At 34.8% G+C, this 17144-nt stretch overlaps 1 protein-coding gene across 4 annotated transcripts in view; it reads right to left on the bottom strand.

Moving 5' to 3' along the window:
• The window catches only part of PHTF2 (putative homeodomain transcription factor 2), a 131631-nt gene that overhangs the window by 16006 nt on the left and 98481 nt on the right, over positions 1–17144 (bottom strand). For 3 of the 4 annotated variants that reach the window (XM_070469825.1, XM_070469832.1, XM_070469830.1), the window contains 4 exons: positions 15188–15374; positions 13519–13674; positions 7879–8097; positions 334–462 (listed from right to left, as the gene is read on the bottom strand). In XM_070469825.1, the coding sequence (XP_070325926.1) occupies positions 334–462; positions 7879–8097; positions 13519–13674; positions 15188–15374 (691 nt within the window). Of the gene's footprint in view, positions 1–333; positions 463–7878; positions 8098–13518; positions 13675–15187; positions 15375–17144 lie in introns of those variants that run through there. The other variant, XM_070469833.1, reaches the window with a different exon arrangement.

Genomic DNA, 17144 nt, shown 5'->3' with positions numbered 1-17144 from the left:
TTTGAGTAGTAATAAATAAACAAACTAGGATAAATGATACAGAAAAATGTTTTCATTAACACTTGGATACACCTAGCAGCTCCTAAATTTGGTCCACTGAAAGCAAAAAAAAGAATAACATAAAATAAAATTTTAAACCATCAAGGTCTATTCTTGATCAGAAAATGAAAAGCACCAAAAAATGAGAGTGTTTTGGTGACAAATCACTCAAATACAAGGAATTCTTTCTTTCAAGTTGAAGAAATGAGGTGAGTAGCTTGTAAATATAACACTCCAGTAATCATTTGCTATATTAATAATCACTAGCTAAACAAATAAAATTTAAAAACTCACTCTGTTCATTATCATTCCACTGATTTCAAGGACAGACATATCTGCTTTCTTGCAGTCATTGCCTTCCCATACGATAGCACTTATTTTTTCTAATCCCGGGTGGGAACTATGGAGCCAGGGCAAATGACTCTATAAAAAATAAACAGAAATTGGTGAGTATATTAACTGCATTTCAAAATAAAATCTTATCTACATACACTAAAAAACAGAAACTGGTGAACGCATTTATATTTATAGAACAGATATATTTATCTATACAAAGCTATCTCATGTACAATTTCAAGGACACTAAAATTCTATCTGAAAACTAGTTAGCATATACATTGAACATGTCGCAAAAGAAATTACAGTTATAAAAATGCATATAAGTTAAGAACTCTCAGAACCTGTACTAGGGCAACTGATTGTTCAAAAATACTCTAAAATTTGTCAGCAAAGGCACTTAGTTGTCAATCTGTTTACATAACTCCTAATATACTAGTGTTCAAAGACAAATGTGTATCAAATTCATATTACTAATTATTCATATTATTGACTGTTCAACTTATGCATGTCTGATACAAAAGAAAATGATCGCTGAGATTTGAACCTTTCTGAAAGACTAAACAATGATACAATCTCATTCAGAAAGACACACACTTACCCTTAATACTTGATTTAGTTACTTTTCTGATTTTTTTAAAATCTAGCATTTCTCCAAAGGATCCATTTAACTTTTCTCTTCGGAGCAAATATTACAAACTGAAGCACATAGAAAATAGAAGTATTCCCCCAGGTAAAATAAAGTATCTCTCGCAGTTTCACAGAACAGAAAATGGTAGAAAGAAAAGCTGAAAGCTTTACTACAAACAAAATCATATACTTAGTGTATGTTTGTTTTTTTTGTTTTGTTTCAGATCTATAATTAAAAGAATAAAACTTCAAAATAGGACAGTTGAGGGTTAAAGATAGAAACACAATAAAACACTAATCTTTACATTATCAGATATCAATAGAAATAACACAAAAAGACTGGTCCCTCCCCCAAAAAAAGGTTAGTTCCAGAATGAGATACAGTTGATATTTTTAATATTATATTATTTCTAAGTTATTTTAATAACATATTTCATTTAAAGAACTTCTAACAATGAACAAAAGAATCTACTTTAAAATATTCTTTGGCAGATAAAAATGTGATTGAAATATGATAAAAGATATGCTTCTGCAGACTAAGGAATCTATTTCCTCTGAAGGAAGTAAAGTTGCGCTGATTCATTTTAATTAAAGGTATAAAAAGTAACATAATAATATGCAAGAAAATAAATAGGGGAACTTATTATTCTGACCTCATACATTAATTTTCTTTATGTAAAGCCAATATACCACATTTATGTACACAGAGTAAAAAAAGTGATGAACAGTTATACAGGCAAACCATAATGCCAGTAGTCATGCTACTGGCAAAGCCCTTTTATGTGTAGCTATTTGGCTACCAAGACAGTTCCTCTGAAAATTTATCTATTCCAAAAACAGAGTATCTTAATATATATTAACCTTCATAGTATACATTTCATTACTGGAGAACCTTAAGAGCTATGTGATACTGACAGGAGTTATTAAACATCCACCTAATTCCTCAAATTGTATTTTATAATTTATCCCCAAACAAAACAGAAATAATTTACACTAAAATGTCAAAATTTCCCTGAAACTATAATAATTATGAAAAATGATGAAACAAAAAAGCCTGGAACAAGTATGAGAAGCTGAATGCAAAGAGTGTTAAACCACAGAGGTAGTAGATTAAAGCATCGATATACAGGCTCCTTTTTTTAAACTCTCAGTCTCTAACAGTGAATTATATGAAGCAAGATATACAATACCAAGAACATCCATCTAGAAAAAGAAATAGGAAATAAAAAAACTCTTCACTCTAATTCTAAAAGTACTCAGTTTGCTCAGGTACCTTCTATCTAGCATTTGATAGCATTTTCCTATTTCTAGAAAGGACAAAGGCAAGAGCATAGAAAGCAACTAAAACCTGGAGAATTTAAAAAGATATAGGAATGTGTGTGTACATGTGTAATGTACTCAAAAAAAAACAGTCTTATTGAAATATACACTGCCTTTGGTACATGAAAGATTTTTTAAAAGTCTCAAAGAAAACATTAAGAGCAAATCATTCCATTTTACAGCTTCATCAGATAACAGGTTCTTTTAGCTATGTTTTTCAAGCTAAAGTTTAGAACTCATTCAATATTTCTTATTATTCTTATCAAAATCTCAATTGCTTTGTTCCCTGTTCATTCAAAGCTTTCTTGAAGTTTCCACCTCTGGGAACTACAGCAGTAAGTATGGCTTTACCCACTGAAAAATGAACTTCACTCGAATGTGTCTTTGTCAATGCGTGGTCACTCACTAAGTTGTGCCAACTCTTTGCAACCCCATGGACTGTAGCCTGTCAGGCTCTTCTATCATGGCATTTCCCAGGCAAGAATTCTGGGGTGGGTTGCCATTTCCTTCTTCATGGGATCTTCCTGATACAAGGACCGAAACCATGTCTTCAGCATTGGCAGGTGAATTCTTTACTACTGAGCCACCAGGGAAGCCCCCGGAATGCGCCTTTATATTATATGCTCATCCATGGCTACAGAATAAAAATTTCCTTTTAGAAATATTTCAGTAACTATTTACCAAGAAAATAAAATAAAACTACATATTTGGTGACACACTGGCTAGAACACACTCATTGAAATGCTCAGTGCTTCATGGGGAGGAATTTTCCAGTCTTCACCATAGGCAGGAAAGGGTCTTCCAAACCTTACACAGATCTTAGCCAAACAAACAAACAAAAAAGGCAGCTTCTCATTAAAGGGAGCTAATTTCAGCTAAGACTGAAAATATGAGCTTGTCTTTAGAAGCCCAGAGAATACAAAATGCATGTGAAATCGTTCTAAATCAAAAAGCAAAACCACTGTAAACCTAGAATACTGTAATTAATATGTAGAGTAAAACAGTAAAAAAAAAAAAAAATTTTATCTTACAAAAAAAAAGGAAAAAAGAGATATAATTAGGACCAAAATTTATTCTATGGAGCATTCATTACAACAAAATTTTTAATCATTTAAGAAAGGTCTACTTAGCACCTTTTGAAAATTTTTGTTTCATTATTTCACTCAACTAACATTAAGCACCTACTATGTACCAAGCGCTGTGTGATACAACAATGAGCAAAGCAACGTGTGGTCCCTACCTCCGTGCCACTTATGCGGTTGCTGAGAAAAGAGCTCAGACATTTTCATAAACCTAAAATCCAGTTATTATCCTCATTGACTTAGATGAATATACAGGTGACTCATCCATCACCCTTTTCCCATGCATTATTCACTGTTTTTTTTTTCAGTTCTTAAATTCGAGGGATCTTCAGCTAGTCCCATGACCACACCCTGGACCCTGTCACCATACAGAAATGCCTACTTCTGAAATGAGCCTCTAACCACAATCTTTCATCTTACCAGAGAGGAAAGATAACTCAAACCTTCCAGTTAAAACACACTTTTCCTTGAACACACATATTCTTCAACCTATCAGTCTCTTCTTCATATTTCCTTCTCAACTTAACATGTCTAGCTTCTTGCCATATCCATTATTTTAACCAGCATAGCATCCCCTTTCCTGTCCCTTCAATAGCAACTACTTGGCACCTACACTGTGTGACTCTGGGTACATTATTTAATCCTGAGCCTTCATCTCATTTATGCAACAAAAAACAAACTACATTGACATAGATCATGGAGATTATATGAGGCAATGCATCTAGATTACTTTGTACAATGGATGATATATAGGGCCAATGCTTATTAAATCTTTATTATAATTATTAAAACTATATTCTAGAGAATATCATACAACTGTGTAAAACTGTTACTTTTCAGTTGCTAAGTCATGTCCAACTCTTTGTGACCCCATGGACTATGGCACACCAGGCTCCTCTGTCCTCCACTATAACCCAGAGTTTGCTCAAATTCAAGTCCAGTGAGTTGGTGATGCTATCTAATCACCTCATCCTATGCCACCTCCTTCTTCTTTTGCCTTCAATCATTCCCAGCATCAGGGTCTTTTCCAGTGAGTCAGCTCTTTGCATCACGTGGCCAAAGTATTGGAGGTTCAGCTTCAGCGCTAGTCCTTCCAATGAATATTCAGATTTCCTTTGGGATTGACTGGTTAGATCTCCTTGCAGTCCAAGGGACTCTCAAGAGTCTTCTCCAACACCACAGTTCAAAAGCATCAATTCTTTTCGCACAGCCTTCTTTATGGTCCAACTCTCACATCTGTACATGACTACTGGAAAACCCAAAGCTTTGACTATACATACCTTTGTCAGCAAAGTGATGTCTCTGCTTTTAATATGCTATCGAGGTTTGTCATAGCTCTCCTTCCAAGGAGCAAGTGTCTTTCTTAATTTCATGGCTGCAGTCATCATTGGCTGTGATTTTGGAGCTCAAGAAAATAAAATCCGTCACTGCTTCCACTTTTCCCCTTTCTATTTGCCATAAGTGATGGGACCAGATGCCATAATCTCGGTTTTATTTAATGTTGAATTTTAAGCCAGCTTTTTCACTATCCTCTTTCACCTTCATCAAGATGCTCTTTGGTTCTTCTTCCCTTTCTGCCATTAGGGTGGTATCATTTGCATATCTGAGGTTGTTGATATTTCTCCTTGCAATCTTGATTCCAGCTTGTGAGTTATTTAGCACGGCATTTTGCATGATGTACTCTGCATATAAATTAAATAAGCAGGTGACAATATACAATGTACTCCTTTTCCAATTTGGAAAATCGGATGTTCCATGTCCAGTTCTAACTGTTGATTCTTGACCCACATATAGGTTTCTCGGGAGGCAGGTAGGGTGGACTAGTATTCTCATCTGTTTAAGAATTTTCCATAGTTTGCTGAGATCTACACAAAGGCTTTAGCATAGTCAATGAAGCAGAAATTTCTGGAACTCCCTTGCTTTCTTCATGATCCAATGAATGCTGGCAATTTGATCTCTGGTTCATCTTCCTTTTCTAAATCCAGTTTGTACATCTAGAAGTTCTTGGTTCACATGCTATTGAACCCTAGCTTGAAGGATTTTGAGTATTTCCTTGCTAGCAAGTGAAATGAGTGCAACTGTATGGTAGTTTCAACATTCTTTGGCATTGCCCTTCTTTGGGAAATTGGAATGAAAACTGACTTTTCCACTCCTGTGGCCACTGCTGAGTTTTCCAGATTTGTTGGCATATTCAGTGTAGCACTTTAACAGCATCATCTTGTAGGATTTTAAACAGCTCACCTAGAAATCCAGCACGTCTACAAGCTTTGTTAGTAGTAATGCTTCCTAAGGCTCACTTGACTTCACACTCTAGGATATCCAGTTCTATGTGAGTGAACACACCATCGTGGTTATCTGGGCCATTAAGATCTTTTTTGTACAGTTCTTCTATGTACTCTCAATCTCTTCTGCTTCTGTTTGGTTCTTACCATTTCTGCCCTTTATGGTGCCCATCCTTGCATGAAATGTTACCTTGATATTTCCAATTTTCTTGAAGAGATCTCTAGGCTTTTCTATTCTATTGTCTTCCTCTATTTTTTTGCATTATTTAAGACTCTCTCTCTCCTTTCTATTCTCTGGAATTCTGCATTCAGTTTGGTATATCTTTCCCTTTCTCTCTTTTCTTTTGCTTCTCTTCTTTGCTCAACTATCTATAAAGCCTCCTCAGACAACCACTTTACATTTCTTTGGGATGGTTTTGGTTACTGCCTCCTGTATATTGTTATGAACTTCCATCCCTAGTTCTTCAGGCACTCTAACAGATCTAATCCCTTGAATCTATTCATTACCTTCACTGTATAATCAAAAGGGATTTGATTTAGGTCATACCTGAATGGTTTTCCCTACTTTCTGCAATTTAAGCCTAAATTATGCAATAAGGAGCTCATGATCGGAGCCACAGTCAGCTCCAGATCTTGCTTTTGCTGACTATATATAGTTTCTCCATCTTCAGGTACCAAGAACATAATCAATCTGACTTCGATATTGACCATCTGGTGGTGTCCATGTGTAGAATCATCTCTTGGGTTGTTGGAAAAGAGTGTTTGCTATGACCAGCAAGTTCTCTTGACAAAATCTGTCAGCCTTTGCCTTGTTTCATTTTATACTCCAAGGTAAAACTTGCTTCTCTGATTATCTCTTGACTTCCTACTTTTGTGTTCCAATCCCCTATGATAAAAAGGACATCTTTTTTTGGTGTTAGTTCTAGAAGGTGTTGTAAGTCTTCATAGAACTAGTCAACTTCAACTTCTTCAGCATCAGTGACTGGAGCACAGGCTTGAATTACTGTAATGTTGAATGGTTTGCTTTGGAAAATGTGTAGAATGGGCAGCTACAAATTCATAGTTTTAGATTCCAGCTAAACCAAGATTTCACTCAACCAAGTAGGACTGTGACTCTTTTAATGTGTTATATGGCTTGAACACAAACAAACATATACTCTCTCCTCACCATCTCCATTTCCCATAAATGATAATGCGAAGCCTTCACCACTATCCACAAGCCCCTTATCCTATTATCTCACTTCTTCACTATTAAGAGACCATATGGCCTCCAGCACTTCAAAGAATAGATATCATGCAGTAACTCTCATGGTCTGACTTGCTTCATGCACTCTTCCTCCCCTGCCTGTTTCAGCAGAGGATGTGTTCCTTGTCCTGTTGGAGGCTAGGCTTCCTAAGTATACCTTTTCTCCAGAACTCTAAGAAACCAAAACTGTACCGATTTTCCCACCTGTTTTTCTCCTATGCACATAAGAGCTCTCCCATCTTCACATCTAGCAGCTGGGGACCAATACATTCCTTCACTTTCTCCAACTTGTCAGAGTTATGCTTCTTTTTTTTTTTTTAAAGTATTTATTTATTTTATTTATTTATTTAGCTGCATCGGGTCTTAGTTGCAGTACACTGGATCTTCTCATAGTAGTTATATATTGAAATGATAATGTTTTAAATATACTGGGTTAAACAAAACATATTTAAACGAACTTTACCTTTTTAAATGTTTTTAAATGAGACTACCAGAAAATTTTAAATTATGTATGTAACTCATTTTATTTTTGTTGGATAGCATTACTATAGGCACTTTGAAATAGAAATCTGATATTCATGAGGTGTAGATTTGTGAATTATAATCGTATACGTGTGTGGAATTAAGGTCACAGGTATAGATGAATCTGACCATGAAGTATGCTTAGTAAGAAAAGGACTAATACATCTAAAGTACAATCTGACTTAGAAAATTCTATTTACCAACAATTTCTTAGGAACATATGTTTGCAAGGTGATTGACAATCACTATATAAATACTGAGATTCTATGTTCCTATGAAGCCAGATCACAGGTCACATAAAAATAAAAATATGGGAACACTATTTTAATTGAATGTAAGTTTTCTCTCACCTCTGTAAAATGTACATACATTCAAAGGAGCTGGACCAACAGCCCCACATAATCCAACACTGTAAACCAACCTGATGAAAAGGGTCGTCTCTATATTCTTTTTTCACACATGGATTAATTTGAGGATTTTCCACATCTGTCTCACTGGTACAAGATGATCGGCATTCTGCACAATGTAACAAGTCTTCCCATAATACATCTTCTGTTTCAGATTCTGGCCTTGTGCTCTCAGAATCCTGTCTGGAACTTGAACAGCGAGAGCTGCAACTAGTACCCGATTTAGGGGCATCCTGAAATCAAGATATTCTTTGACATTAATACAATTTATGTACCCTTTCCAACTCAATGGATTTTATCAGAAACATATAGCTACTTTTTACTAAAACAAAAAACACACTGCCCAATGACAGAGAAATAAACAGCAAAACATTAAAATACATATTATTTTTAAGGAGTAACAAAATTTTCTCATATCAAAATGTGATTTCACATCTTAGCTCCAGTGTTATTTTGCAGGCAAAAGCTGTACCTGTTTTCTCTTAAACTTTATACAAAGTTCAGAATTCAAAGACTAGCCTAAATCTATATGGACTGCATAGTCAGTGAATACTAACCCACTTTAACTGATATATTTAATGAAGTTCTTTTCTTACTCTAGTCTTTTTTTTTTAAGCAACAACAGGTTTCATATATCTACTGTTTTTGTTTTTCAAACAGAAGTTCAATAAATTGATATAAAATTAACAAATACTCTATACCAGGAAGATAACTGCCAATTTGTGTTTTTTAGATGTGTGCTGTGCTTAGTCATGTCTGACTCTTTGCGACCCCATGGACTATAGCCTGCCAGGCTCCTCTGTTCATGGGATTCTCCAATCAAGAATACAGGGGGGTAGGTTGCCATGCTCTGCTCCAGGGGATCTTCCCAACCCAGGGATGGAACCCAGGTTTCCCACACTGCAGGCAGATTCGTTACCATCTGAGCCACCACGAAAACCCAAGAATAATGGAGTGGGTAGCCTATCCCTTAGCCAGGGGAACTTTCTGAACCAGGAATCGAACCAGGGTCTCCTGAATTGCAGGTGGATTCTTTACCAGCTGAGCTACCCAGGAAGCCCCAGGTTTTTTAGATAATCTATGGTTTAAAAAAAAAAGTGAAAAACTAAAAGGTATAAGTTAAATAATTTCTCATCAATATACTTTTCCACTGGGAGTTTTTTCAAATACAAAATAAATACCTTTGAGTAAAATTTTAATTTAAATTAATTCAAAAGTGAAAGTGAAGTCGCTCAGTCGTGTCCGACTTTGTAGCCCCGCAGGCTCCTCGATCCATGGGATTTTCCAGGCATGAATACTGGAGTGGGTAGATATTTCCTTCTCCAGGGGATCTTCCCGACCCAGGGATTGAACCCAGGTCTCCCGCATTGTAGGCAGACGCTTTACTGTCTGAACTACCAGGGAAGTTGTTCTTTTTTTTTTTTTAATAACTTCCTAAATAAAGAATGGTAATAGCCATCCTTATAGTCAAGTACGCTGAAATTTTTGGATTTGTTTTTACCCATCCTATTGGTAAGATTGTCAATTTTACTTGCAAATGTTTTACACTTATTCCTCTGTATTTGCCATGTTGCCACAACAGTTCAGATTTCATCATTCACATTTTATTTGCTGTAAGGCCTTCCTTACTGACCCCTATCTGAAAGGACTTTCCCTATTTCTAGATTAACCTTTCCACAGTGCAGCTGCTCTTTCCTTCCTCAGACTAAAATCTTTCTGTGGCTTCTCACATTCCTTCAACCTGCATGCTTATCTTTGAATGTGCTACCTCGGACCCTGTTGTCTACTTCTACAGTGACACTGGGCTACTCCCTAGCCCCTCAACACCACTTTCTCTTTGCCACTCCAGCCTCTAATCATGTTCCTAGCACTTACTGCTAATCCTACTCTCCTTTAAAGTCTACTCTACAAAACTATCAGGAAAATACCATCTCTACCCTTTCTAGCTGTCTTACATTGTTACTGAATCATCTACCAATGGGGAATAAAATTACCTACCTTAAAGAAATACTGAAAATTAAATGAGCGCTGTGGCTTTTAATGCAAACCTAGTACAAAGCAGGGGCTCAACAAATGTTAGTTTAAAGCTACTCTCTACCCATGGCTGATTCATGTCAATGTATGTCAAAAACCACTACAATATTGTAAAGTAACTAGCCTCCCATTAAAATAAATAAATTTTAAAAAAAGAAAAAAGAAAGCTACTCTCTACTTAGAGCAATCATTCTGTCCCTAAAGCAAGTTATTACTTTTTATGTTCATTTAATGACAAATTTTGTGTTGTTTTCTGGCATCTGAAATTTATCTATGTTAATTAAATGCTCAATATAGTTCATATTCTCAAATATATCATATCTCTTAAATATACTATAAGTCCATGAAAGACAGAAACCAAACACTTTTTTTGGCCATCATTAGCACAAATAACAAAATATCTTAAATGAATTAGATATATTATTGATAATTAATTTATTGACACTAGGATGGGATAACATAAACATAAATTTAGTGTATTGATAAGAGTATTTATGGGAGGAGTATGGTTTGAGAGAGAAAAATTTTCCAGAAGAGCTGAGCAAGAAAATGAATAAAGAAAGAAAAAAGGGTAAAAATAAGTCAACTTTGTTTTAAGACATACACTCCCAAAATACTTCAGACTCAGTAATGTCAACCATATTTGAAACATAATCTGTTTTCATTAGATAGGAAGACACACTGTATTAAGTAATCAGTAATTGCTAAATCAAAATTTTTTATGAAACTAGATTATCTGTAACTAATTTCTGATGCAGACTTGCTAACCAGATACAAATATAAGTAATAAGATTAAAGGCCTGATAACTGTTTAAGTGAAACTAATGGGTGATTTCAGAGATTAAAAAAATGTTATGTAATTTTTAATAAACGTATTTCATCAAATATTCATTGATGAGTGGGCCATTTCACAAATGTAAAATCTAAAAATTATTACCTATAATTGCTTACATTTCAAACAGAATTTTACCTGAAATATTTAGGTGGTTAATGGCCACTTTAAATGTCACTGCAAATTGCTGAATTAAGCCTGAAAGTAGGAAATTTTAGAACTGAAGAAAATAGCTCAATAGGTCATTTAATATGGTTTCCTCTGCTTATCTCAAATCTCTAGACTGGTAGTTTCAATTGAGGATACAATCATATTAAGAAAGACTATTTATTTGAACTGAAATAGCTGAAGGGACGAAGCATTTATAACATAAATGCTTTGTGCCAGGCAATTATGCATAATCTTATTTAAACCTAACAATCTGATGAGGCTAGTGCCCTCCTCTCCCCACTGTACAGAAGCAGAAACTGAGACTCACGTAAGCTAAACAATTTTTCCAAAGTCACTTAAGTCGTCTGACTCCAAGCCCACTGTTTCTTCATTACACTTCCCATCATCAGATGAAAAGCTAATTCACAACAAGAAATAAAAACTGAGACACTTGCAGAGTTAAACAAAGCAAGACAGAGCTAAGAAATAGTACAAATGCTTAAAAGGAGCTACCAATTACCCAGGATATCTCCTATATCCCAGATAACCGAGTAATTCCACCACCACCTTCCCAATAGGAGACTGGAAGAAACCCATCAGAAGAAACCCAGCAGAAACAGCCAAGGAACCAGGGTAGGGAGTTGAGGGGTAAGAGGCAGGAGAGTTAAGTCAAAGTCCAAGATACTGAATGGCAAGATCACACCTCATCCCCAATCCCCTTGGTGCCAAACACCATGACAGCATAGTATAGTACCTACCACTCCCATACCAGTAGAAGATTGGATGATTTCTTCCTGAAAAACAAAATGCCCCTACAAGGTATATCTACAGATGCTAATATCTGGGAGGCTTACAACAAATGGCTGAGTTCCTGAAAAGTACTCTTCTGGTGAGGCCCATCAGTCCTGCTCCTGCACAAAGTGTTTCCCCAAATGATTTATTTGTGCCTCACCCTAAAAGAAAACAGTATCACTACTAATTTGAAAAGTACAGCAATAACTACATATAGATGCAAAACAACACTATAAATCCTGTTTGAATTTTACTTATTCAAAGGAGGTTTTGTTTTGCTTTTTTAATAAAAAATAAGAAAAACTTTTCAGTTGGTTTGACTTGAGAGTAAAAAATTTTGAAATACAGCCTTTAAATATCCTCTAGTCTCAAGTTCCTCACTTCACAGATGTAGAATCTGAAGATCTGGTTTTATTTTTAATGTAATCTTTTACATCACTTTTAAAAGATTTAAAACAACCAATGCCTACTCATTAATTATCAGCCTTACTTAGCTTGGAATCTGGAAGAGTTGAAGAAACATTTATTTAAAAGTTAAGATTAGCAGAATAATGTTCTGTCCTTCAAGAATCTCAGTATCAGGACTTCCCTGGTTGTCCAGTGGCTAAGACCCCTAGCTCCCAATCCAGGGGGCCCAGGTTCGATCCCTGACCAGGAAAATAGATCCCACACGCAGTAACTAAGACCTGGTGTAGCCAAATAAACTGTTTAAAAAAAAAAAAAGAATCTCAATATCTCAAAATACAGCTGCAACTCAAGAAAAGTAAAGATTATGGGTAAAGAAAAGTAACTTTAAAGCCAAATATTTTATTCTATAGGAGAGTGGAGACCTCTTTTTATAGAAGGTTCTGAATCCTTTCCAGGACCAACAGACTTTCACCTGTTTATAGACTATAAATCTCACAAGCATGGTTATCTGGCTTAGGAACAGGAGACGGAACATCAGTTGTGGGCGAAGAGGCAATGAGTAGACACACTGGCATTAAGTGTCTCTCTAATGGCAGCCACTGACAGAAGAAACAGCCACAGTTCACAAGAAAGATTAACCAGAAACAGAATCACAAAGAAAAGTATAGGAAAAACAAGTAACTCCTTTAATCTTAAAACTCTTAAGGTTTTCATATTACAACATAGAATAATATTAGATTTTTCAGAAGTTTGACTCTAAACCATCAAGAAAAAAAAAATTATACTCTAATATAGTACAAAAAGAGCAGAAGGTAACATTTATCAGAAAGTGACAAAAGGAGTAATTCATGTGCCCTGAAGAAAGACAATGTTCTATTCCTAAGAAAATGTGAAAATACAACTGAATGAAAAATTTTTTCTATTGAAATAGTTTCCAGAGATATGACAACATCAAGAGATGTAATAAAGCTGGAAAAAAGGTTTAAAGAAAAACACACATTAATAAAGAAATACAGAGTTATAGAAGAAAAAGGAATTGAATTTTATAGTCTGGGGCAATGTAACTAGTGACAGTGACATGAAGGAAGTCACTTAGAATAGTAACACTGCTATAATTTAGAAGTTATAAAGCCTTTTCAAATTGTGGAAGTCTAACATGGGAGTTCACGGACTGTCTCTCCAGAATGCTCTTTAAAAGAAAACAACAAACTGTATGAATCCTCAGAGATGATGCACAAAGTGAATAAAAATGTGTGGCTATTTATATGTGAAATATATAAATCTAAAAGTACTCTTCTATAAATCCAGATCATATTAACAGTAAGATATTGAGACTGATGGGAGATATTTATTTCAGTAATATATTCAACAGTTGAAAGAAGTTGTAAGTTAAAAACATATAGATACATATGCACAAATGTAAGGCCAAAGTAAATACCTCATTAGGGTAATGTTTCTTATAATGGTGTGACTTTCTATTCCGAAGAATGCTCTCAGAAGTCCTGTCTGCATGACGGCGCAATGGGTATCCTGTTTCTGGACCTTCTTCACTGGAGACTTCATCAGAGACATTTGTTACTGTCCTTTGGGGGTCCTAAGTTAGAAGTATGCAAAGAGGATCATTGGTAATTTGTGACTAAACCTGTAGCTTTAAAACTGCAAAACTTTAAATTATACATACATATATACACATACCTTCAAATACATCTAAAAATGTCAAAGTAACTGATTAATACCACCTGATTTTCTAAAAAACGTCTTAAATCAGTGATTTTGGTACTGTTCTTTTAAGAGTAACTCAACAGTCTTTTATCAAATATTGTCCTACAACGTTTCTGTTCAAAAGATTTGAAATAGCTTATAAAATTATGAGAACATAAAATAGTATAAAAGTAGAAAAGAGACCCTTTAAAAGAAGCTGAGAGACCTAAAATGAATTTACTATTTTCACAAACCAAAAATGACATAAAACCAGCCCTGATTTAATAATGGTTTACAAGGCAAGAGGAGGTGACTGGTAGCCAAATGAAACACATATCAGACAGACAACATCATGTACACATTAAGACACCCAGATTTCAGAAATTCTGAAACCAAGAGACTTCAGAACAGATACTTTATTGATACTTTCATGTTCCTCTTATAGAATGTTAGTAGGTAATACATACCTGGAAATATGTTTGAAAACTGCATGACTAAAAACTTCATTTGTTGAGACATGCTAGTGATGTTAGGTTCACATTACCAGAGAGTTAAATGCCTCAAAAATCTAAAATTACGGTAAGGGACTCTATTTTACTGCCACTCCATGATATTTATTATACAACTACAGGTACTGAAAATATATGTACTGTCAAGCAATAGCACATACTTTACTCAAATAGAGACTCCTCTTTTGTTCATTTACTATTCCTCAATACCCACATTCATGCTTATATTTCTAAATGTAACTAAGGTATTATCTTTTAATTTGACCACATTTTTTTCTCTGTAACAGCTTTTAAAGAAAAAAATTATTTAACCAAAAAATCTCAGGGAAATGAAGAAAGAAGATATTTATAATAGGCTATGTTACAATAAACCTAGGGTTTCTTTTAGAAAAGTAAATAAATAATTGTTATCCTTAAATATTTTCTCTGTAAGAATTTTAAAAAACAAAACAAATGTGCTGACACCAAAGGTCACAAAGGTAGGAAAAACAAAGTAAGATTTTCTTATAGAGAACATTAAAGGAAAACCAGGGTCCCAGGTTAAGCTTTTAGATTAACACAGATCTTCCATTTGAAACAAATTCATTTACACAAATGGAAATAGAGAAATAAAAAGTAAGGTTTAAGGAACATTAATTATAAATTTAAATCTAATTTAACATTTTAGAAAAATTGGAGTCAATCAATTAATTTAGAAGGTGCCAGGTTATAATGGAAATCAGGCTTATTCACACTACTTTATCTATTTTCAGTATTATCAGTGTGATTTGTAAAGGCTCACAGAATAAATTCCGGAGAATATATATACACTCAAGGGTAACTACTATGTCTAAGTCACTTTCCATTAACTAATGTAAAATCACACAAAGTATTATTATTTTTTTTAATCACACTCACTTTGCTGGGGATATTCCTCAGTGTTCCGGTGTTCCAGGTTGCCTCTTCTGGTCGAAGAGTTTCACACTCAGGTTCATGGCTTTGTATTCCATCTTCGCTGCTTTTAACAGTCTTTTTCCCATCAAGGGATACATAGCCATTGTCAGTCTCAGTTGATTTATCAATTGAATTCTTTGCTTTCTTTGATCTAAAAAGAAAGATGTGTGAAACATGTTATATGGACTTAGTTTATTCTGGATAGGTTACCAGTAGAAATTACAGTCTGCTAAAAATTAAACATGGTAGCTATTTCTCAGATTTTAATTGCTATCTTATATTTACAATAAGTAATTCAGAAATATAATATCTATCATAAAAAATAAATATGAAAATCAAGGTCCTATTTTACCTTACTTTATAAGTTTTAAGGTTTTACAAACAGCAATTCTAGGAGACATGCCCTAACTTACCAAACAATATTTGGTCAAAATCAACCGGTCTTTTAGCAAAACCTAGGATCAAAATTTTGCCCATTTTATTATGGTTAATAATATACTTTTAAAGACTAATTAAAAAAAAAAACCACCTCACTAATTACAAAATTAAGTTACAATTAGTGGTTTAACTTAATTTTAATACTGTCATTTACCCAAACACTTTATCATAAGTGTGGATACCTAAACACCTCTGACAAATTCATTTTAATACACAAGGGAGACACGGGACCTTTTGTAACATAAAAGCACATGGAAAAAGGGAAAACTTGGTACAAAACTTTACATAATGGAAGAGGTAAAAATGAAGAACACAAAGAGAAAGAAGTAACCTCTTTCACCCACTGAAATACTCCAAAAAAAAATATCAGTAATCATGTAGCTTACAAGTATCTAAAAGACTACACTTGAGGTTCTTCATTTACAGGAATTAAGTTTTTCTCAATACATAATATGTAACATGGAAAATAATAAATAATTTTTGATTAATAGGCAAATGCTTGAGGGATCCAGCGGGTGAAAGAATGGCTATCCAAAAGAAATGGTTAGTAGAAGAAATACAATGCAAATCCCACACAAACTTTAAATGTGCTCAATGCAGATTAAGTCTATCATAAAATATTATTAAAAAGCAATTGTGTCTAATTGTATTCAAAATAAATTCCCTTGAATTTTCTCCAGAGTATCCATTTTGTAAGACAGGAACAATAAAACTAGTACAATGCCTTCATGTAGGTCAAAAAACAGAAGAACTTTTAAATGGGGGGGGGGGGGGGGGAATGTTTCTTTGGGGAAAAATGTTCTTTAACACTACAGTTGCTCAGTTCTATTGGAATCTATCAGAACTGTACAGGACACTGTAACTCATCTATGCTAAATGCTCACTTTGGAAACAATACATCAGAAATAAAAAGAGGTCTAGATGATTAATTTAAGGTCACACAGCCAGTTAGAGCCAAAGTTGACATCAGAACACAGACCTTCTGACTGAGGTTTATTCTCTATATGATCTCCAACAGCCCACTCTTGGGGAAACCGCCTGTTAGGATTTCTTCTTAACACACTCAAAGCCTAGAAAGTTTGTCTTACACTTCCGACCTTCTCCTGCAAGATTACGAAAGGGGACAGACAGATCATCCCTCCCATGTGCTCTACAGAGCTCCAATACATCCTTCCTGGTCACAAAGAACAGATCTTCACAAAGGTGCAAGACCCAATGCCCAATCATCTCACCCTTTTCTTTCTGTATGACCCTAAGAGGCACAGAGAGACTAAGGGCATGCACTACAGAACAAAGATCATTTAAGCATGGCAGACGCAGGGAGGAAAATGAACTGTGGGAGAGAGGAGAGACAGGGCAAAAGAGAAAATAAAAGGTGAGAGAACACCTGTAACCTTCTCTGCCTAGAGAAATGTCATTTACTGTTCCCTTTACCTCTCCCTTGAACACTGTGCAACATGGAGATGTAGAAAAATACCAAAAG

The sequence above is a fragment of the Odocoileus virginianus genome, chromosome 1 (genome assembly GCF_023699985.2).
Source record: "Odocoileus virginianus isolate 20LAN1187 ecotype Illinois chromosome 1, Ovbor_1.2, whole genome shotgun sequence".
In the NCBI taxonomy this organism is placed as follows: Eukaryota; Metazoa; Chordata; class Mammalia; order Artiodactyla; family Cervidae; genus Odocoileus; species Odocoileus virginianus.
Note: the sequence above shows the minus strand (reverse complement) of the source record. Positions and strands in the feature narration are given on the sequence as shown.